At 40.6% G+C, this 24046-nt stretch overlaps 1 protein-coding gene across 2 annotated transcripts in view; it reads left to right on the top strand.

Annotated features, from left to right (window-relative positions):
* carmil3 (capping protein regulator and myosin 1 linker 3) overlaps window positions 1-24046 on the top strand; it is a 137492-nt gene that overhangs the window by 14635 nt on the left and 98811 nt on the right. For both annotated transcript variants that reach the window (XM_037534266.1, XM_037534274.1), the window contains 4 exons: window positions 16877-16927; window positions 17024-17083; window positions 17218-17339; window positions 22430-22524. In XM_037534266.1, coding sequence (XP_037390163.1) covers window positions 16877-16927; window positions 17024-17083; window positions 17218-17339; window positions 22430-22524 — 328 coding nt within the window. The remainder of the gene's footprint in view (window positions 1-16876; window positions 16928-17023; window positions 17084-17217; window positions 17340-22429; window positions 22525-24046) is intronic.

Genomic DNA, 24046 nt, shown 5'->3' with positions numbered 1-24046 from the left:
TCCTCTGAGTTATATTCTCCTTATTTATTATAAGAGGAATTTTCAATTCCATCTTTCAGAGCTTCTGTTTAATTAAATGGGTAAGATGTAAACAAAGGCTTTCAAAGTGGCTTCATTGTAGAGAATTTACTGAGTCAGAATTGATGACAGTGGTGTTGAAGGGGAAGAGATTAATGGGTCCTTCAGCTGTAAGTCATTCAGAGTAGCTTGATATGAAATGATTCATTGTTGAGAAACTTACTGACTGACCGATTCCTTTACAGTGGTGGTGATAGGAACCAGGGGTCACACAGATTTAACCTTGTTATTGAACAATCCAAAGTGTCCAGTGTCTTCCGAGTTTTTGTATGAAACTTGAAATTTGTAGGAAAAATTGGGATATGTTTTCATTGGGGAGCATTTTGACTTGAATGTACCTCCTGCCTTAAATATGTTTTAAAAATGCATCTTTGGCCAAAAACCTGTTAAATTCTTAAAAAAAAAAAAAAAAAGTAGGGATTTGAAAATTGTGTATGAAATAGAAAATGGTACAAAAAAATGCAATGTTTGTTTTTTTACCTTATGAACTTCATTGTTTTTTGTAAATATACGTCCATTCCATATTTGATGCTTGCAACATGTTCCAGAAATGTTGGGACAGGGACATGTTTACCATTGTGTTACCTCACATTTCCTTTTAACAGCACTTAAACATTTGGGCACTGAAGACACAAACTATTCAGTTTAGATAGTGGAACTTTTTTACCCCTGTTATTCGAAATTCATTCCAACTTTACACTGGTAACAGCCTGAATGGTCGTTTTATTCTGTGGTACAGAGAACACAGCATCCAGTATTTCCATTAACAATCTGAAAGTTTGACTCGTCAGACCACAGTACACATTTCTACTGTGCATCAGTCCATTTCGGTTGAGCCTGAGCCCAGAGAAGTTGGCAGCGTTTCTGGACATTGTTGACATATAGCTTCCATTGTGCCAAGTACAGTTTTAACTTAACTTTAACTTAACTTAATGTGTGGATGGTGTTTATTGACAATAGCTTTTCAAAATGTTTTAAGCCCATGTGGTTATCTCCATCACAGAAACATGCTTGTTTTTAATGTGGTGTAGGTTAAATTTACCACTATTTTGCCATCATCAACATTATATATAAAGCTCAGGAGACGTGTAGGTTCACTGGTGGTTTTGGATAGTAATAAATGTTGTAGATATCACAGCCTCTGGTTCTCATCACCACCAAGTAAATGGATTTTTTACATTAAAGAGTCTGTCATTTTCTCTAAAATGGAGAATTTCACATCAAACCACTGACTTTGTTTACATCTTATTGTCTGAATGATGCTATGATTTTAAAACATTGGTGGAGTTCCTCTTTAATTACGACTCTTTCTTTGTTTCTGTTCCTGTCTTCTTAGTATGCCTCCTTTTTCTGACTGTCTGTCCATCTCTATTAGCGTCTTGCCCCACCCCCCCACTCTCCTCTGTTCTCCCATCATCTCCTTTCTCTCCCATCATCAGCTCTTTCTCTCTTATCTCCCTCTATATCACTCTCTCTCATATCTGCATTTCTTCTGCATTCTCTGTTTTTGCATTACATTAATTTTAATTATGCATTTTTAGTACTTGAAAAAGTACAGCATAGTCACATTTTAGGGTGAAGTGCACTTATGTGGTATGTAGAGACAGTTCTTTTGATATGGCAGAGTGGGTTCCACCCTCAGTCTGCGTCTGTCACCCTTTGCTCCTCATCCCCAGGGGGCATTGTGTGTGTGTGCTGGTGTCGTTGCTGTCTGTGTGTGTCAAGTGTGCTAGCCCACTGCTGCTGACAGCTGCTGAAATACGCACACACACTTAATGCCCAGACGTCAGCATGGACCCCCAGGCTACACTGAGAAAGAAACATTGCTTAGAATACTTCCTGTAAGTCAAAGCAAGGAACAAACAATGCAGGGTAAAAATGTAACATATATTCATGTAGTTAAATGAGTTCAAGCAGAATGTGCTTCTCAGATTCCCATAGCAACCTCACCTGCTAATTTTGACAGAAATTAGACATATTTCTCATGATTCACTCTGAAGACTTTTTGATTACTGAGTTTTGTGTATAAGTCACAATATTCACTCCGACTCTTTTAAGTTCCAGCGTTTAAGCCATGGTCTTGGGGTGTATCAAATCAAGCACATAATCATGCAGTCTTTATAAAGCAACATTTACAACAGAATGGGTCAAAGTTCAGTGACTTTAAATGTGGCACTGTCAGTTTATGAAATATCTGCCATGCTAGAACTACCCTAGCCAACTGTAAGTGCTATTAAAGTAAAATAGAAGCACCTAAGAGCAGCCATGAAGCACTAGAATGGGCAAACTCACAGAGTGGGGCTGTTGAGTGCTAAAGCATGTAGCATGTAAAAATCACCTATCTGTTGCTGTGCATTCCAAACTGCCTCTGGAAGCAACATCAGCACAAGAACAGCATCAGGAGCCTCATAAAATGGGTTTTCATGGCCACATCTTAAGCACACAAGCTTAAGATCACTAATCTCAATGCCAAGTGTCAGCTGGAGCGGTGTAAAGCTCGTCACCGCTGGACACTGCAGCAGTGGAAACGTTCTCTGGAGTGATTAATCATACTTCTAGCAGTCTGATGGATGAATCTGGGTTTTGTAAGTGGCAGGAAATTGCTGCCTGCTGGAATGCACTGTGCCAACAGTAAAGTTTGGTTAAGGGGGGATAATGGTCTGGATTTTTTTTCAGGGATTGAGCTAAGACCGTGAGGAGCTAATGTTAATGCTACAGCATACACGCACATTTTAGACAATTGTATGCTTACAATGTTGTGGTAACAGTTTGAGGAAGACCCTTTTCAGTTCCAACATGACTTTATCCCTGTGCACAAGGTAGGTCTTTAACAGAGGTGGACGAAGTACACAAATCATGTACTTGAGTTAAAGTAGAGACACCCAAGGTAAAATATTACTCCAGTAAAAGTGGAAGTCCTTACTTTAGACCTCAACTTGAGTAAAAGTACTAAAGTATTTGCCTTCACATGTTCTTAAGTATCGAAAGTAAAAGTACTAAAAGAGTAATTCTGGCTCTGATGTCCTGTTATCATTTTTATAACCAGACTGGCTTCATGAACTCATTTTAGGTGAAAATACTCCAGTGTCTCTCTTGATAAACCAGTCTTTTAATAGAACATCATTAATTAGTGACACTGACGTCTATTAAAATGATCATAAGCACAAAACACTGAAGGCAAACAGTTTCCATCAGGGAGAACCGAGTGGCTCTGAAATCACTTTTACAAACAAGCAAAGTTTCAGTTTAAGTTTACTTTGTAACTTAATTACAAGCTGAAAGAAAAACTGGCTTTAAACTCAGGATCACAGATGAGCTCCTTTACTGTGTTGATCTGTAGGCCTCTGTTCATAAACATAAACTAACCAAAACTAATTTACTATAAAATGAAAGTGTTTGAATGAGTCACGACTGCATATGTGGACATATTTCTATATTATGGTCTATTTACACAAAGTTAGGTTAATTCATCATTTAGGTGACGTATGTGCTCCCAAATTTTTACGCTGCTGCGCTGGGTTGTTATGACCAACAGGTCAAAACAAGCTCAGAACAAAGTGACCGCTGTGCCCTGATTATTGTTCTTGCTTTGCACTTCTTTTGTTTTGACATGTTACGTTTTTATACACACAGAAACCAAAAGGAGCGACAGATTTCTCAAAATGTAGGAGGAAAAAGTCGGATATTAGACTCTGAAATGTCGTGGAGTGAAAGTAAAATTCGCCCAAAATGGAAAAACTTAAGTACAGATACACGAAAAAACTACTTAAGTACAGTAACAAATTACATTTGCTAAGTTACTGTGCACCACTGGTCTTTAAAGACCTGGCTAGGTGGCTTCTCAGGTGGTATGAGACTAAACAGAAGCCCAGCAATCACTCTGGAGCACGTGCAAAGGCAAACCCCAAAAGACCAGCTATTCCATTATGTCCACTGCCTTCATAACAAGGACTACTTCAGATGCAGCAGACTAAAAAGCAGGTGGTTATCAAGGCTTTTTATTTTCATAGTCACTGAAACGTGACTAAAACATCCCTGATTCAGGCACTCAGACAAACAGGGTAACGTTAGCTTGGTTTGCACTGTTTGTACATTGCATTATCTGTGCTTATTGAATGATTTTAACAACATTCAACTCAGGGAAAGAATTTCAGTCAGTGTGGCAGGTACTACTGTGTGCCACTCTCCTCTACCCCCTACTCACTACATTTCAGTACCCCCTCATCAGAAAGAAGTGGAGTGATGTGAAATGAAAAGGGGGGTTGGGCATCGCAACGAACGCAGGATTTCTGGGGAGGAGGCACACACGGGAGACTTGTGCGGAAAAACAAAGGGAAAAAGAAAGAAAGCGTGGAAGGGACAGTGGGAATCGGCTTGGTTGTGATGCGCCGATTGCCGACTTTTCCATCGCTTCAATTATTTATCTCATTCCACTGCTTCCCCTCTCCCTCCGGAGGCTTGCCTCGTGCTTCCCCGTCTAATAATGGCCCGATTAGAGGCTGTGATTGCTACAGCGAGTGACATGACCGCCATCTCTCTCACACTAACACTGTCCATGCCGTCGCATTTGCGCATGCACATACACATAGAAGTCTTCGCGCAGCCAAACAGTCTCTATGCCAGACTCACTTGGCCGTGAAGAGTAGTTTTGTTAGGATCGAGCCTTCCAGCACTGTAGTAGCAATGCACATCACCCTGCTTTTAACCTAATGCAGTGTGGCATAAGGTTCGGTACAGGACTACATTTCCCACACTCTTTATGTTTTAGTCATTGTTGCAGACAGGGAGCTCAAACTGATACTTGCTTAACAATACAAGCATAATTGCTGCGATAAAAGAGAAAAGGGTTTCTTAGAAACACTCACCATCCATTTGACCTTATATTTCCACTCATTGGCCACTCTATGCACTCCAGCTACCTTTTAGGCCCAGTATATAGGTCAGGGGTCTCAACCATCTGGCTTCATACGGCTGTATATATCACATATATGCAATGTATCCTTCAATTTTGCCCACATATCATATGTAAATATATGGTAATATGTACATCGGATGGGTAGATTGGGCTTATCCATTAGACACTGTGGCTGTTTACCCAACAAACAGTTGGGCAACACTTAGTTTGAACACTCCTGGTCAAATTACATGTTTTGTTGATATTCTAAGTTAAAATAACTCAACACATCCTCTGGGATCCCCAGGGAACCGATAATAATATCAGTCATTAAAGTTTTCTTTAAGCCCTTAAAATCCCAGGCTTGTTACATACTAACGCTTATTATTCAGTAACTACAGGGATTTTAATGCAAAGTGATTGAGCTATTATGCTACAGAAGTGTGTAATAAAGACTTTGGGACATTTAAGGTATGAACTAACACAAATGGAGTTTAAACAAAAAATGTATCTCGTTAGGATCCTTCTATTGATGTGAATAGCACACCACCAAGGTGGGCCTACAGGCTAGAGTTTCCAGGGAAGTGGCCAGTGAGTGCATATTTGAGCATGTGTAGATGGTAACAGGTGATTTGTGATTTTTGTTGACATGTTTGTTAGTGATTGCTTTAGGACTGGCCTGACTAGTTTGAATATGCAAGTATTTGTTTGTCATGCTGATATTTGGAAGTTTCATCTTTTGTTAGTTAGGAGCTCATTTATTACTGTTTTGAACAAAGCATTTTATCATAAATTCAAGGTAAAAAATGACATAACAATGGATATGAGGGGTGGTACCAGGGTGCAGTGGGTAGCACTGTTGCCTCATAGCAAGAAGTGCCTGGGTTCAATTCCCCAGGGTGACCACTGTCCTTTCTCTGTGGAGTTTCAATGTTGTCCCTGTGTTTGTGTGGGTTTCCAAAAAAGATGCAGTCAGGCTAATTGGAGATGCTAAATTGCCTCTAGGTGTGAATGTATATATTTCTGTGTGTCTGCCTTGTGATGGACTAGTAGCCCTGTCCAGGGTGTTTCCTGCCTTCCACCCAATAACCACTGGGATTTGCTCCAGCACCCCCTGCAACCGGAGGGTGAACGACTTAGACAGTGTGTGAGTGTGTGAGTGAATATTAGGCTACAGAAAATTATGTCATACCCAGCTAATCTTAGCTAAAGGCTGAACACAGTCACACTTCCCTGTGCTTCTGGAAGTCCCCGCTTTTCTTTGAAAGACTGAAATCAAGCAACGTTTGCGGGTGATTTCAGGAATGAATATTTCAGTATGAGTTTGAAACACCAGTGAATATCCAGTAAGTCTGTTAAAGGCTCTCCGGGCCCTAGCTTTGACTTTTATTGTCTTTGGTTGGATCTGACAGTTTTTTCAGCTGAAATCTAGAAGGAATGTGTTTGTAAACATAATAAACATAGATAGCTTTATTTGACTGAGTGCAGTGGAGGCATGACAAAGACTGGTGGCTTAGAGTTGCTGGATGTTAGCTTTTTTATGATAGTTGACCATCACAGTCACATTTGGCCTTGCAAAGAATTGTGGGAGAGGAGTTGATTGTGGTTGAGACAGATCAGCTGCAGCAGCTGTGACCCCTGTTGATAGAAGAAGCAAGCGAGAGACTGAGAGCAAGAAGGTCACCTGGGTACAATAGGATGTACACTCTTGAGGCTTGACGGTTATTGTCAATAGCTTTGGTTTAGAGCCGCGTAGCTTTTCAGCTTTGGAGTGCCTCTGTCACCTTTCCGCTCCTTCCTTTCTCTCAGGTCAGTACAATTTGAGTCAGTTCAGTTCAGTACAAAGCAGCTGTAATTGGTGGTCATTTTTAGTTGCCAATAGTTTTGGCAAGACATTTTAAAGACAAATCTGAGCGGTTTATGTGATCAAAAGTCGGAGAATCCAAGCTGAACAAAGTTGGTGACTGAGATTCAACAAGAAACTCAACTGACTCATTGGTCCAGAATTCCTGTAGTGGGTTGTAGGGACACGTGACCTCTACCTAAGTTGAGAAAGGTCCCAAGGTCCTTTGAGTTCTTGAGGGTGTGTAAATTCTGTTCTTACCAAAGAACATATCCCAAGTAAGAAAACACTGGAGAATGTCAGAATCTTTGTGAAAACTGTATAAACAGGTTTTAAGAAGAAACTTCTTCTTAAGAACAGTTGGTGAATGAGGCCCATTGTTCTTAGAGTAGGTTCTAGATGTTCTTTTTTGTTGTCCCTGTTCCCACTGAAGACGTAGTTTGAATCGGTGATCAAGACTGAAAGAATCCAAGCTGAACCAAATCTCTGTGTGAAATTCAATAAGATACTTTTTACATGCTGGCCAGGTAACTGTTTTTGGCTTGTCCAGAGTACATAGTTCATACAGACTGCAGGCTGCTCCTCAAGCTGATAGACTAAGGATCCTTAATCAATATCTGTGGCACCTTGCCCTAATAACCAGTGGCACCTTTCTCTAATGATACATTACCTGCTATGCCTATTTCAATCAGAGAGAATAAACATGCTTTCTGATCAGAAACTTGACTTTTTTGGTATGGCTTGTTTGTTCTTGGCATGGTTTGATAGTTCTTGGCATGGTTTGGTAGATCTTGACATGGCTTAATAGTTCTTGATGTGATTTGAGTGTTATTGGTGTGGTTTGATTGTTCTTAGTGTGGTTTGGTTGTCTTTGTATGGGAAGTTTATTCTTGGTATGGCTTGATTGGTCTTGGAGTAGTTGGCATAGCTTGGTAGTTCTTAGTGTGATTTTTTTTTCTTGTATAGATTTTTAGTTCTTGGTATGACTTGATTGTTCTTGGTATGGTTTGATTATTTTTGATGTAGTTTGATTGTTCTTGGTATGGCTTGATTGTTGCTTATGTAGCTTGTTTTTTGTTGGTATGGCTTGATTGTTCTTGGTGTGGTTTGATTGTTCTTGATGTAGTTTGGTTGTTGTTGGTATGGCTCGATTGTGGTTGGTGTGGTTTGGCTGTTCTTAACATAATTTGATTGTTCTTGGTATGGTTTGGTCATTCTTGGTATGGCTTGATTGTTCTTGGTGTGGTTTGATTGTTCTTGGTGTGGTTTGTTTGTTCTTAACATAGTTTGTTTGTTCTTGGTATGGTTTGGTAATTCTTGGTATGGTTTATTTGTTCTTGGTATGGCTTGATTGTACTTGGTGTGGTTTGGTTGTTCTTGATGTTGTTTGGTTGTTCTTGGTATGGCTTGATTGTTCTTGGTATGGCTTGATTGTTCTTGGTGTGGTTTGGTTGTTCTTAACATAGGTTGATTGTTCTTGTTATGGTTTGGAAATTCTTGGTATTGTTTAGCTGTTCTTGGTATGGCTTGATTGTACTTGGTGTAGTTTGATTGTTCTTGATGTAGTTGGGTTGTTCTTGGTATGGCTTGATTTTTCATGGTGTGGTTTGGTTGTTCTTGGTATGGCTTGATTGTTTTTGGTGTGGTTTGATTGTTCTTGATGTAGTTTGGATGTTCTTTGTATGGCTTGATTTTTCTTGGTGTGGTTTGATTGTTCTTGATGTAGTTTGCTCATTCTAGGCATGGTCAGGTAATTCTTGTTGTGGTTTGGTTGTTCTTCAGGTGATTAGTTTTTTCTTGTTTGGATTTTTTTTCTTGGTATGGTTTGGTAATTTTTGGTATGGTTTGTTTTTTCTTATGGCTTGAATGTTCTTTATTGTGGTTTGGTTGTTATTGATGTATTTTGATTGTTCTATATATGGTCTGGTAAGTCTTTTGGTAATTCTTGGTGTGGTTTGGTTGTTCTTGGTATGGCTTGATTGTTCTTTATTGTCGTTTGGCTGTTCTTCATGTAGTTTGATTTTCTTGATGTAGTTTGAATGTTCTTGGTGTGATTTGGATGTTCTTGATGTAGTTTAATTGTTCTTTGTATGATTTGGTAATTCTTTATATGTTCTGCTCGTTCTTGGTATGGCTTGATGTTTACATCTTATATAAACACCGGACATGATCGAGTCACTTCTTGTTAAAGTCAGTGTAAAGTAAATCCAGAAATCTATTTGTAGACTCTTCATACATGTCAATAATAACTGCTGAAAACAGGTAAAAAGACTGTGAACTATGTAGTAGAAATATGCAGTTTGACCATTAAATTGTTTTTCATAATTTTTTTGTTCAGGATATTTTGATGTGAAATCATGGCTCAATGATGCGCTGGAGCCAAACGCATTTTCCTTAAGCTTGTTGGTTATTCATTGTGAGGTTATTCATAATAATACAGTATTTATATAAGTGGCACAGTTATTGGAATCGACTACCAACATTTTTAGTAGTTTGCAATCCTTGAAAATGCTGCAACTTGACCTTCTTATGGGACCTTTTGGACTTATAATGCAAATGAAAAGCTGATTTTTCTTTTTCTCTCTTCAGACACTACACTAAGGATGATAAATTAGCGCTGGTGCCTAAATCCTCACTGGCATACGACAGGCCCTGATGGGCAGGCCAGGTTGTTAGAGGTAGTGACCTGAGTTTGGCAGGCAGGCCAGGCAGGCACTGGGTAATGTGCCAAGGAGAGAGAGAGAGAGGCAGAGTGAGTCAGAGTTGGGCTGCCACTCTCTCAGGCTCATCGAGTCCCTTGGGCAGGCTGGTGATATGTGCCCAGCACCCTTTGAATTCTGGGCCGCGTTTGAAGTGTAGACAACTTATGATTTATATAAACCCTGTCCCTTCCTGCTTTGCACATGGCTCTTCTTTCTGAGTCTTTCCATCCTCTCCCTCCTTCCTTCATCTCTTTCTTTCTTTTCTGTCTCCCTCGTCTTTCTGTGGCTCCGTGTCTCTCTTTGAAGTCAGCAGTTTGCCATGGTGTAGTGATTTACAGGTCAATACTGAGAGCTCATCTCTCAGGCTTTGATTGGAGGCATTAAGTGCAGCAACCAAAGTCTTTTTTTTCTGTTTCTTCTCATTGCACTTGGAATGGCTTCCTTGAGAGGCTAGACCTTTTAGCCTGCTCTCCAAAGGGCTGGACAGAGTGGACCACACCCTCTAGCCTCAAATTTCAGGTGAAACATTATCTCCTGAAGCACTTCAGTGCAGTAAGCCTTTCTTCGTGATGGATGTTTGTCAGATTCCATAGCGAATCATAGACATACAGGGTGTGGTTAAAATGATCTGTGATAGGTGACTCCCCAGTACCACACTAGAGAGTTGAAACAGCCACGGGGTGGCTCATACCTGCAGCTCAAGCTTTTCATCAAGGCGTTACACGGGCTGCCCTTGGTAATGAGGCGAAAGCTTAAACAGGAGAAAGCTTAAACCTCCTTTATTGAGTTGGTGAAATGAAGCAGAAATGCCTTTGAAAGGACCAAGTTTAAGGAATTTTTAAGGAATCTCTTAGAATTGAAGGAATTTATTAGAAGGCAAAGTCACACTATAGCAGTCACATGATTTTACAACATAGGCAATGCCATCACTGGCGTACATATGTGATAGACCTTTGTGTGTGCTCATGTGTACATCCCCATTTAAATATTTAGTTGAGTCTAATGGAAAGTGCTAATGGAAGTTGTAGTCAGTTATTCATGGTCAGTTAATCGTGAGCTATTCTAACTACATGGCATGTGCAATATCAAACATTTCCAACTGCCAAGTCATCATCCTGTGAGCTACGATGCAGGTTCAGTTCTTGGTAGTTTTGTATAGGTAAGTTTATGGTAATTGTAGTCCACCAGGTAATTCAAACAGTAGAGAACCATATTTGGGCCTCATGATTTACAAAATGCCAATAGCTTATTTAGTCTGTGGTTGTAATGTCACATTTAAAGCCAAAGTTTTTGATTTCACTGTTAACCTGCTGAAAAAACACGTCCTCCCTAAAAGCATCTCTGGAATCAGAAGCTGTGATGATTACTGTTCCAACTCCATTTACTATTTTCAGCCTGTATCCTACTTTTCTTAAGTACTGTTCCTAGGAATAATCGAACTAAATTAAATATCACATATATAAATAACTGTGAACCTTTCGATGCCGACTTATTCCACTTTCTTTTTTTAAATCTGTGACTCCAACCATACTGTTGGTGTGGGATTCCTTGCACTCAGTGATGCAGAAAAAATGCTACTTAAGTGCTAACAGTGCCCCTCTGACAAATTGTTTGATTATTCAGGAGAAAATAAATATTTATAAATCGCAAACCTTTTACATGATGCTGCTGAATTTTTCACAATAAGAATTAGTTTTACTTACCAAGATTTCTACTGTTTTAAATAATTTTATGCAGTTTTTACCTCAGTGCTTAAAGTTAATTTGAGCTACATCACGTGAAACTTTAATAGAACCAGTGCTACGTGCTCAAAAAGTTTACACCCAGCCCTGATAGGTGTTAAGCAGTAACAATATTGATGTTAAAAGGTGTATCACTTGCTGCTGGGACTCTGAAGGATGGACTATCAGAACCTTGGGCTCCAATTATCAAATATTTTCATTTTGAAATATTCAGTTGAATATTCTATCAAATATTTGAAAATTCTATAAGGTTAAATACGCTTAAGATGTTTTACATTAATGATACGTATAAAAAGCAACTGCTGCAAAAATCATTTCATTTTATTCAACTACAGAATACTGAAAAAAAAACATTACTGACAAACAGCTACTTCCATATTAAGTAGCAGGCAATGTTATTCTGGGTGATCTTCCAACATTGAGTAGTTCCTGTGCTGTTTCAATGTGATGAATGATACAGGAAACCAGAGAAAACTGTTATAATTTGTAAGCCTGGGATTTTAAGCAGTTTTATCTTACTGAATTTAACTTAAACAGTGTTCTATATTTTGTACTAAAAGTTGTGAACCTAATGTTCAGTGCAGTATGAATACATCTATATCTTCAAAAAGCTTGGCTGTTTTCATGTTCTCTTTTATTCTTGGAAGTAAATGCTAACTACATAGGAATCGTGAGCAGTAGGACACTTACTTGGACTTCACCAGGTGGTTCTTCAGTGGTCAGGACCCCCATGGACCCTCACAGAAAAGGTACTATTTGGGCGGTGGATCATTCTCAGCACTGCACTAACACTGACGTGGTGGTGGTGTGTTAGTGTGTGTTGTGCTGGTATGATTGGATCAGACACAGCAGTGCTGCTGTAGTTTTTATACACTGTCCACTCTATTAGACACAACTATGTGGTTGGTCCACCCTGTAGATGTGAAGCCAGAGACGATAGCTCATCTCTTGCTGTGCAGTCTGAGCTAATTATCCTCTAGTCCTTCAATGGTAGTCACAGGACGCAATTGACTGGATATTTTTGGATGGTGGACTGTTCTAAGTCCAGCAGTGACACTGAGTTGTTTAAAAACTCCAGCAGCACTGCTGAGTCTGATCCACTTGTACTGGCACAACACACACTAACACACCACCCCCACATCAGTGTCACTGCAGTGCTGAGAATGTTGCATCCCCCAAATCGTACCTGCTCTGTGAGGCTCCATGGGAGGTTCTGACCACTGAATAACGGGGTAAAAGGGGGCTAACAAAGTATGTAGAGAACCAGATGACTGGGCACAAATCCTTTAATTTGAATCCAATAACTCTCTTACCGGCTACCTTCTGGATATACTACACTGAATATATTCAAACCCCAATATTATTGTGTTCTGCTCTGAGCATATTATTGTATTTATCGCATACATTTCCATGCAATCAGTTACGGTCGCCACCCCATGGAATGCGTTAGGTGTTCTTTGATGTGCTCCAGTGCTTAATTGGGAAGAGCCCCTGCTTTATGCAATCATGCAGAGATTTCGCATCACCCTCGATCGAGTCCAAGCCCACTCTGGTCTGTTAATAATTAATGTGTCTGTTTATGCGCTGTTCTTTTGTGTCAGGCTCCTTTGATAGCAAAGCCTTTGATAAAGAGGCATTTTTCTATGGTCTCCAGGCTGACTTTTCCCCTCTTTCCTTCTTTCATCCTGCCTCTCTTTCTCCTTGCTTGCTCATCCTGTCATTGGTGTGTTTACATAACCAAGTTTTTCCGACCTGTCAGAGAGTTTTGACAAGGCTAACAAACTCTGTAATAGGCGCTGTCACTGCTGCATCTTGGAGAGTGGTTTACCACTTCTCGACTTTCTGACACAGCTTGTCGGCTCGCTCTGCAAGTCCGCACCCTCCATGCCGCAAACCTGTTAAGGATGGAGGAGTGAAGGTGAGAAGATTGGAAAAATATAGCAAAGGGAAACTGAGGTCTTTATTTGCAGGGATCTTGGTATCTCCATCTCCAGGCCTTCCCCCTCTCGGTGGGGTGCCATTAACGCTTCATCGAAGAGAGGCCTTGAAGGAATTGGAAGCGACAGAGCGGAAAAAGAATAGAAAACTGCACAGTGGTACAAAAAGAGAACGGCAGAAGGGAAGAGAAACAGGGAGAAAAGGGGATGAGGTAAGAGCAGGAGGAGAAACACTGGAGCAGAACGTAGGAGGAGAAGTGGATGCTGATGAGGGGTACAAAGATCAATTGGAGACAGTAATGAAAGAGGTGTCCAGAATCATTCGGCGCAAGCAGAAGGATTGGGGGGATATCGAAATATCTGGGAGAAAGAAGGGGGACAGTGAGGGGTGTAGACTGGAGAGGTTTCAACTTGGTATGCTAATTAGGTGCTTTAAATTATGAATGAGATTAAGTAGTTCTCTGGAGTTGATGCTGTTTTGCATAGGCTCTCTATTCTCCCTCAACGTCTGATACAACACAAACCTCTTTTTTGCACGCTCCCCTAATCCCCCCAGACATCACACAGTCTTATTCTTATTCTTCCTGATCGTGGCCTCCTCCTCTGCTGCCCGTCTCAGTCCTTTTCTTGCTCGCTGTCGCATATTGGCATCAAATTTACACAAGCGCATACTCAGCATTACCCAGTGCCAAGCAATATTTGCAAAACTGCCCTGCATCCAGGGTTCCTGCAGATCCTTTCAAAGTCTTACAAGTCTTAAAATAAATTTGAAATGCCATAAGATGTGTGAACTATTAAATATGTTTACTATTAAAGGTATTTAGGTGCATTTCAAGTCCAGTTATATTTATAATCGAGCAGGTACTAGCAAAACAGGCCTGCTTCAGTTCCAATTCTACTATTTGTGCAGTGTTTTTAACCACTACTGTAGAAGTGCTTAAATTTACGTGAGGAGTGGCTGCTGGCTACTGAATTCATGCCACTTTCAAATGGTTGTTTCATATAATTAGTCCTCAAAAAAGCAATAGATGTGGCCAAAGTATGTAGACACTTGATGATCACACCAGTATGAGCTTGTTGGACATGTCATTCCAAAACCAAGGGCATTAATATAGCATTTGGCCCCTCTTTGCAGCTATAACTTGGGCGCCTTGAGTAGGAATTTGTGTCCATTCTCTCAACAGAGCTTTTATGAGGGCAGGCACTGATATTAGGTGAGAAAACTTGGCTCGTAATCGACGTTCCAATTCATACTGGAGTTCCTTTACACCAACCACGTCAGGGCCCAAACCCTGAAAATACCGTCAGACCATTATCCCTCCTCCACCAAACTTTACTGTTAACACTGTGCATTCCAGTAGATAGTATTCTCCTGGCATCTGGATTTATCCATCAGAGTGCCAGATGGTGAAGTGGGGTTGATCACTCTAGAGAATACATTGAAAATTGTACCCAACTTCAGCCGAAGCTCAACATTGGGTGTAGTGATCTTAAGCTTGTGTACCACTGCTCGGCTACTGAAACCCATTTCCTGAAGCTCTCAGTCCATAGTTTTTGTGCTGTTGCTGCCTACAGATGCGGTTTGGAACTGTGGCAAAGGTACCCTATGACAGTGTTACATTTAAAGACACTGTAAGACCCTTTCAACGTCCAGTATTTGCCTATGTAAATTGACACCTGTGCGCTTGATTTCATTTCAACTTTTAACTCTAGATATTATGAGCGGTGTCCACATACTTTTGGCCAGATGTCATTTTAACGTTTAGCACCATGCACATATCAAAAGTTTTACTGAATCTTAAAGTATCTATATCAGTTGGATCAAAAAATAGGACCGTATTAAACAGTAAGCCAAAAGCTAAGCTACTCAGCAAGCAAAAATCTAAATCACTCAGGAATATCATATTATGCACACATACTATGAAATCATTTGACTGAATGGTAAGAAGATTCCTCAACAGGCCATTTTATTTATTGAATTAATTCAGAACAGTCAGCCACCCAAAACTACCAAGCTGACAATGATGCTGTGGTCAGAAACTAACAACTAATAAAGCTAGAAAAGGGCAAAACTGAAGTCCATACAAATCAGGTAAAGATCCTCTAAGCATGTTTCCATATTTCTGCATAAAACATACATTAACACATACCATATTTGTCTGTGTTGCTATGTGGTGAAAATCTCATTTTTTGCAGCCTTTAAATGGTATTTAAAAACATTGAATTTGATATTAAAATTTGTACAGCAACCCAATTCTCTATGCACTGTGAAATCCTCTCTCCAAAATCCCCTCTTGAATGAACACTATTGTTGCATTATGCAACGCTCCAGCCTGACAAATAAAAACGCAAGCCAGCAGGACTGAGGTATCAGCATCGAGACTGATGATGGAATATAGGCTGCTTATTTTTGTGCACTTTTCTGCAGACGGCCATGGTTTTTAGTTATTAATCCTAGCTTCGGCTCGTTGTCTGTATCATCGCGAGCCTTAATTAGAAACCGTTTCCCTCTGTGAGATTATCACAGATGCTTATGGTCCTAATTATGGAAACACTGGTGCTTGGGCTTGACCTCACTTCACGCAAATATTGCTTAGTCACTTGAGGAAGACGGCAAGGTTATTTATTTATTTAGCAATAATTACACACTGCATTGCACTGCACTTAACACTGTTGACTAAGATAAATGCAATACATTTGAATAAATAGGTATGAATTACTTATGAAAGCTGCTGTTTGAGCTTTGTCATGACAGATGAAAAGAAATGAATATTGCATTAATGACATTTGCATATTTACATCACCCTGTCCTAGTGACAGATGATAGAGTAGTTAAAGGATCTTGGGGACTGTCAACTCTCTGTGTTGCAAGAATATAGTTGCAAGTGCAGGAAATCTGGAAAATTCAATCTCTGTGTCATTCCGAGTGCTTTGATATGTAATGGTTCATTCTAGAGGGGTTTCCTTACAGTGGTGGTGATAAGAACCAAAGGTCAGGACATCTGAAACACAAAGTGAACCTATTTGTGATTTCTGAGTTTTTATATGTAATATTGATGATAGCATAATGATAACTCTTCAAAAATATATTTTCTTTGTGCCTCAGAATTTTCTGTATGTACATCTTTGCCATAAATGTATTGGAAATAATAGGTTTTAGGCCAAAAACATTACTTTAAAACTATGTAACTATATGTAAACTACATATCCATAGCTATTTAATGTAATAACCTTCTATACTTGAGCTTCTAGAGGCACCAAACTCTTCAGACGTCTGGTTCCTATCACCACCACTGTGAACAATTCCTTAGAATGGAGCATTTCATGCCAGACCACTCTGAATGACTTTGTTTACATTTTAGCCATTGAGTTATGCAGAAAGTTTAAGTAAAGTCATCTTTGTATCAACATTTGACTTCAACCTCTTAACAAACTTTGGGCCCACCGGCAGGCCCAAAGTTTTATCACACACTCTTAGCTATAAGCTAAGAATACCTTCATTAGTTTGCATTGAGGTGCCTGTGGTTACTGAAGAACAAGCCTTGTACAAAGAAACCTGCCATGGTAAGAGGTCAGATCTCTATAGTGGAGGTCCAGCAAGTGGATGCACAAATGGCATAGTTTGCACATAACATAATACCATTATATTAATAATATAATATTCTTATTCTGATTTTAAGGTCTTGGCGACGTGGCGGCTTTACGTCATGGTCCCGAAAATACCCACCAAGGTGCAGTAGCCCACAGAATATATCATACGCTACACTTTTAATACTTGATGGTTTACTTTCATGGTTTACCTTCATGTTTTTTTGTCGTGGATTTAGGTGGAGCAAACATTTAACTTCTTAGAGATTCGTGGAATGAGCACTCATCCAGAGAACCAGGTGAGAAACAAAAGAGAGGCGTTCTGCCATTTGAGTTAGTGCCCAACTCCCAGCACTCTTCTTTGGCTCTTGTTCACAGCAGTGCTTCACTGAAGTGTTCTAACTCTTTTTCTCTCCAACTCTCTTTCTCTCAGGTTGTCATAGAAACAGATAAGTCCACCTACTCCCTCAGGTTGCAGTCAAGTGACCACCTGGATCAGCTGCTCAGCCATGTCAACTTCGCTCTCTCGCGCATCTTCAACAACTCCATCTACGCGTGAGTTTCCAAAAAAGGGGTGGCAGGTTCTTTCCCCTTCGTGTGCCTCATTGGCAGCATTACTTGAAGTCATGATTTCAAATATCAGCACATCTGGAGATGTGTAAAGTAATGCTTTACCCAAAAATGCTAAAGTTAATTATCAACGGGAGGTGATCGCTGAAGGTGTTATCAGTTACATGACAGGCCTACTAGCATGTCTAACAAGTGTTGATTCATTAAAAGATGTCAGCAAAATGGACAAAAGTAATGCTGATAAAATTTAAGGCAGTTACTACTAGAGATAAAATAAACATCCAAAAATCTAAGGAAGGAAAATAAACTAATAATAAAAATAAATGTTTACATGACAGTCAGATGATATCATTAACCTAGAAAAAGGCTGAAAAAGATATATTTAAGCTGCTTAAATGTATGTCTTGTGGAAGGTTATGTCTAGTTCCACGGTTAAATCCAACCTCACCACTTTTTTGCATTTTTATTCTGTATTGAACATGAAGGTAGTGAAGTGCTTACAGCACTTGAGTAACATTCATTTTTCCTGTGTTCAAGTAAGAACTCTTGCTGTTGTGAACAGTTAATGACCTTGATCTAAACGTGAGAAAACGAAAGCATGAGTCAACCTGGAATCATGCCGTCTGACTTTCGCAGTGTTTCTAAGATAAACATTGCTGCTTTGATTACTTATTGATAAAGACTTGAAACTGAGATTAGAGTCAGGAACAATGCCCAAGTATCACACTTCTGATTTAATGTGTTGCCAAACTTCCTAGCTTATTAATAGTTTTAGCTCCATGTTCAGCAGGTCCATTAAGTAGAATTTTATTTTTGTCTTCATTCATTTTCAAGAAGATGCTCCTCATCCATATTATTGTACTGGACAAACAGTTAAATAGCACGTATTATCAGGTGCAAGAGAAATGTATGGCTATGTTTCATCTGAATAGCTGCGGAATTTGAGTCCGTGTTTTATGGAATATAAGTGGCAGCTTATATAATAGAAAAAATAAGTGGCCCAAAGATAGAGCCTAGTGGTATACCACAGTAGATGACACTGATTTTCAGTCAGATATGTGCATCCAATCTACACCATGGGGCTGATTGGCCTTGTTGAGTATCCTGATCTTTCACCACGGCTTTAGAATGTTCGATGCTACTCTGCTTGGGAAGTTAACGCTTACGTTAATGTGAGTTAACACTAATGCAAGTGTCTTTGCTCGTATTTTCTACACTCCACAGAGAAAGAATGAGCTTTGTTTGGTCTCACACATGGTTTGGTGTAAATATTTGTGTGAGTGAAGAAGAGAATGCTACTATTATTTCATGTCAGCGTAAATTCAGCTACCTAGTAACTAAGATAACTAATATGTTATTTCAACTTTCAGAGGAAAACATTTTGGCTTGGCTTGGCTCTACTCATGTGTCTGGGTAAATGTAGATATGTCTGTGAGTGCATGCACACAGTGCATTATTACATGTCAGTACAGCCAAAAAGTTTAGCTAACTAGCTAAGCTAATATGCCAAATTGGATGCTTTAGCACAGGCGTCTGTTATCTGACATAACAAGATCTGGCAGTTGGCAAAAAGATGCGGTGGCTAGCTTCACAGGGCTCGGAGGAAGCCTGTCTTAGTCTTCATGCTATCGTGTGATTGCAGGAGGGTGAATTTTGAGATTACTAAATTGAGGAGAAATTGGGGGAAACACCCCCCCACACACACACACACACACACACATATACACACACACACATTTTCAAAGCCCCTTCTCCCTTAGGCTCGCGGCGGGGTGCTGGAGCCTATCCCAGCGGTGGGAAAAAAAACAATCAAAGTAAAATAAAATGACTGAAGAGACAAGTAATTTTACATATGAAGTTAGAAAAAATATAAGACTTGTATTTCTGATATCACATTGTCATTATAAACATAATGCGGCAGTGGAGAAGCGATGCCACCGTGAACACGCCCCACATATATGTGCAAGCTGCTCCTCTTCCTTATTTAATACAGCTGAGGCAACTCAGGGGAGGAGCACGGAGCACGGATGCTTTAAAGACTGTCTCTCTCCAGCATGAAAGAGGAGAGGATGCTCCCTGGCTAAACACACACCAGAAAGGGAGACAGAGAAAAAGAAAGGACTCTTTAAAGACGGAGGCTGACTTTGAGTTAAGTTTTGGTTTTGTTTCACTAAGAAATGTGCACTTTAGTTCCCTCGCACTGGTGTGTGTGTGTGTGTGTGTGTGTGTGTGTGTGTGTCTAAGCTCTTGTTTGGTTTCTCAGCCAGTGTGCATTGGCCACTCTCCCGGCCACACTACACTGGTGAAGAAAGCGGACGCTGCCCTTTTTCTGGGCGGGTCCTTGACAGCTCTAGCCTGATTGCAAAAGAGTTTGTTTTATTTATTCTGTTCATTTAAATAATAAAAAAGGAAAATGGCAAGGGTGAAGAAAGCAAAAAAGGCTAGAAGAGCAAACAACATACGCCCATCTTCCTTAGCCCTCTAGAGAACCTTAACTGGGCCCCTATGCCCACAGAGGAAAGATGGCATCTCGTGCCACCGGAATGGGACCGGTGCATGTCGTGTTCTGGGAAGAAACACCTTGTGGAGAACTGCAGTGGTCAGAAGGATTTTGCTGCTGATATCTGTTCCCCCAGGATGACGACAGCATGGAGTGGGTCTTCAGGACTGAGGAGGTTGACACCCCTGTCTCACAGCCCAACCACTGCCTCCTGACCTTCATGGATGCAACGCTTCTCCCACTGGAGGATGAGGAGTATGGCACAGTGGAAGCCTGTGCCCCTGTCTGCCCAGATCTGGTGTCCTGCCCCCTTCTGTCATATCCATGACTCACACCTATTCCAGAGCCCGTTTTGCAGGGGTGGGGTGGTGGGCTTGGAGTGGGCAGGCCCATGGAGGAGGAAGAGGACTCTCCCCGACCGGAGTTGCTGCTATGGCCTGAGACCTGGACACTGCCTGGTATCCTGGAGGACATTCCAGAGATGCTGCTAGCATCAGCAGCACCACCTGGTGTCATTGAGGACAATCAAGAACCACCCCCTGCATCGACAGTGCTGCCAGGTGCCCCAGAAGGCAGCATTACCTGGTGTCCTGGATGGAAACTGTCTACCACCTCAACAGCACTACTTGATATTCATGATGCCAGGAAATCTCCTGTAGCGGCCACACTGCCACTGTATGCTCTGGAGAGCATGCCTGAGTTGCCGTAAGTTTCTATTAGATCAGCCCCTGCCTACACCAAACTTCATACAGAGGCTCTACTTCACTTACCCCACCTTCCTGGTGTCAGCCCAGGCATTGGGTCACACCTCACCTTCGAACACAGTGGCTGGTCACTAATACAATACATCAAAAATCAGACATACCACTTATTTCATTTGCAGAAGAGTTGTTCCCATCCATGAGCTGTCTTTCTTAATGTCTACCAGCCTTGCCATTAGAAACCAGAAGTTTATGAAGTGGTTAGATGGGTCTACATGTCCACTAATTTAATCAGGCACCATCTGAGTGCATTTTCTTCCTTAAATATTCAAACATTCAAATATCTGTTTGCCCTTGCTACTACTGTCATTAGCTATGCAACATAATTTTGCCCATTTTTTTTAAGCAACAGCTTCTTATGCAGTGTCTGTGTATAATTAATCAGCAACTCATCACAGTTTGAGGCAAGTATATGATAATTTAGATATGCAGTTTGTTCAGTGCTAATCAGAGAAGGATACAGTGCCATGAGAAAAGACTTGTGCCCTGATGATGTCTTCTGTTTTTTTGCATGCACTTGTTTCAGATATTCAAACACGGGCAAAGACAACCTGAGTAAACAGTTTAAAATTATTTTTCCATTTACCAAAGGAAACAAGTTATTCAACGCCATGTGTGGAAAATTTAGTTGGGTCAATTAGACTCGACACATAACAGGCTTCATTAGTAGCAGCCCTGTGAAATCTAAACATCACTTAAATAGAACATTTCCCACTATATGAAATAGGCTAAAGGGTCTCAACAAGCAGCACACTATGCTGCAATGAAATTCTGGAAGAGATGAGAAAAACCCAGCTTACTGAGCCGTTTCTTTTGCTCTGGGACTCCACCACTCCACAGTAAGAGCCACCATCTTCAAATGGAGAAAACTTGTAACAGTGGTAAATCTTTCCAGAATGGGCCTTAATGACTCATCCGGGAAGTTGCAAACCTTACTCACCCCAGACAGGCCAGCATTCATGATTCTACCATTAGAAAGAGACTGGGCAAAAATGGCTTTCCTGGTTAAGTTACAAGATGGAAACCAATGCTAACCAGGAGAAACAAATTCTCAGTTTGCCAGAAGACTTTGATGACCCCAGCTTTTCGGAAGCGAGGGGTCCTGTTACAAGTGACATAAAGCCAACACTGCATTCCACAACAAGAACATCATACCAACAGTGAAACATGGTGATGGTAGTGTGATGGTATGGGGATGCTTTAATGCTTCAGGGCCTGGTTGACTTGCCATAATTGGCAGGATGATGAATTTAGCTATCTGCCAGTAAATCCTAGAGTTCATGGTCTGAAGCTCAAGCATGGTTGGGTTATACCAAAGCACAAGAACAACTCCACCTCTGAATGCCTCAAAAGAACTTTCACAGTCCTGTAAGCTTCCATTACTTCCTAGCAACATTAGCCTGAAAGCAGCAGATCAGGATTAAGTTTAGACACCAAATTGGTCTTTTCCAATCAACTGCATTTGGGCTAACGGGGAGAATTGGGTTATTTTTTCACTACTGCTTTAGGCGTGAGAAGTTTACTGTGCTCTTTTCGCACAAGACTGAGTGAGCGAAGGAGTGAAGATTGAGGCAACCTCTGTAGACGCATTAGCAAGGCTCTATATCTGCTTGAGGTTATGAGAATGCATTACTGCACTCTCTCTCTCTCTCTCTCTCTCTCTCTCTCTCTCCCATAGTAGCAGATCCTTTTTCAAACCTCGGAGGCAGGTGTTCACATGCCAAGTATATTGGTGCAATAGGAATGAAATCTGAATTCTCCTTCATCTCTCTCTCTCTCTCTCTCTCTCTCTCTCTCTCTCTCTCTCTCCTTAGACCCTCTATCTTTCAAGCAGATGGAGATCTATTGGACGGGGGCCATAAATTTTCCCCAAATTCCGAAACGTCAATGGAGACCCAAAGGGCGTGTGGTGAGGAAACTCATTATGCATACTCACACATATAAACACCTCACATGCCCCGTGGCCTCTACAAACATCGGTACCCCTGGTAATAATGAGCAAAATGAGCTGTAAAAGACATTTTACTTTTACTCTTGCATTCAAAATATTAAATGTCTAACCTATGTAAGGTATAAAGATTCAAAGAAAAAACTAAATCTTGTCATGAAACATTTTTATTAAATCTGTGTGTCACAATTGTTGGCACCCCTCGACCTTCTTATTAGTGAAATCTAATTGACATATATTCCCATTCAAGTTTTAGGTTTTCAAGTTCACTTGGAACACTTAAACGCTCAGCCATGTCTTTCTGACTCACTGGGGAATATATATGAGATGAAACACAGGCCAAATTCCCTCTGTCCTCCATCACTATGAGAAAGGCCAGAGAAAACAGCGGTAATGTACGACAAAAAGTTGTTGAACTGCACGAATCAGGAAATGACTAACAACTGAAACTGCCCATTTCCACTATCAGGGCAATAATTAAGATGTTTAAAGCAACTGTAGATGTTGAGAATCTGCCAGGAAGAGGACAAATGTCTGTACTGACCTCACACACAGTGAGGAGGATCATTCGCGTTGGATAAAGAATTTCCAAGGATCACAGGTGGGGAATGACATTAGACAGTACTTGGTTCTTGGGGTCAGGACATCTCTCAAGCTACAAATCAAACCCCACTTATATAACCACAAGCTGTTCAAGGAGGATGCCAGAAGAAGATCTCTACTGTCAAGGACCAACAAACTAAAACTCCTACAGGTTGCCCAATGTCACTGGAACTTTCAGTGGGACTGTGTTCTCTGGTCAGATGAGACCAAGGTACAGGTTTTTGGCTACAGACACTGGATGTGAGTTTGGCATGGACATAAAGACAACCATGTAGAAAAGTACCTCATCCCCACTGTGAAGTATGGTGGTGGATCTGTGAAACTGTGTAGCTGTTTTTCTTCCAAAGGCCCTGGACAATTTATTTGGACACATGGTACTATGGACTCATCAAGTACCACCAGAAATAAAATCAAAACCTGACTGCATGCCTGAAAATCGACACAGAAATGGTTGACTGACCACAGAATTAAGGTTTTGCCACTTCCATTCCAGTCCCCTGATTTGAGCACTATGGAAAACCTGTGGGATGAACTAAAGAGTAGAATCTAAAGGATCTGGAGAGGTTCTGTATGGAGGAATGGTCTCAGATCCTTAGAGCTTAGAAGACTTAAAGCTGTTATCTTTACAAAGGGAGGCCGCACAAAGTAATGAAAGGGTGCCGACAATTGTGGCACACAAACATTTGAGAAAAATATTTATTTCATGATTAGTTTTTTAAAATAATTGTTCTTCAAATGAAGGATAGATTTTTGTTCATATTTTTTAATCAAAGATCAAAAGGATCAGCAATAAAGAATGTTAGTTTTGAACAGCCTGTTTTGCTCAGGTTTACCAGGGTGCCAATATTAATAATCTAAGGTCCGCACCACATTTTTACAG

This window comes from Pygocentrus nattereri, chromosome 2, assembly GCF_015220715.1.
Source record: "Pygocentrus nattereri isolate fPygNat1 chromosome 2, fPygNat1.pri, whole genome shotgun sequence".
Classification (NCBI taxonomy): Eukaryota; Metazoa; Chordata; class Actinopteri; order Characiformes; family Serrasalmidae; genus Pygocentrus; species Pygocentrus nattereri.
Note: the sequence above shows the minus strand (reverse complement) of the source record. Positions and strands in the feature narration are given on the sequence as shown.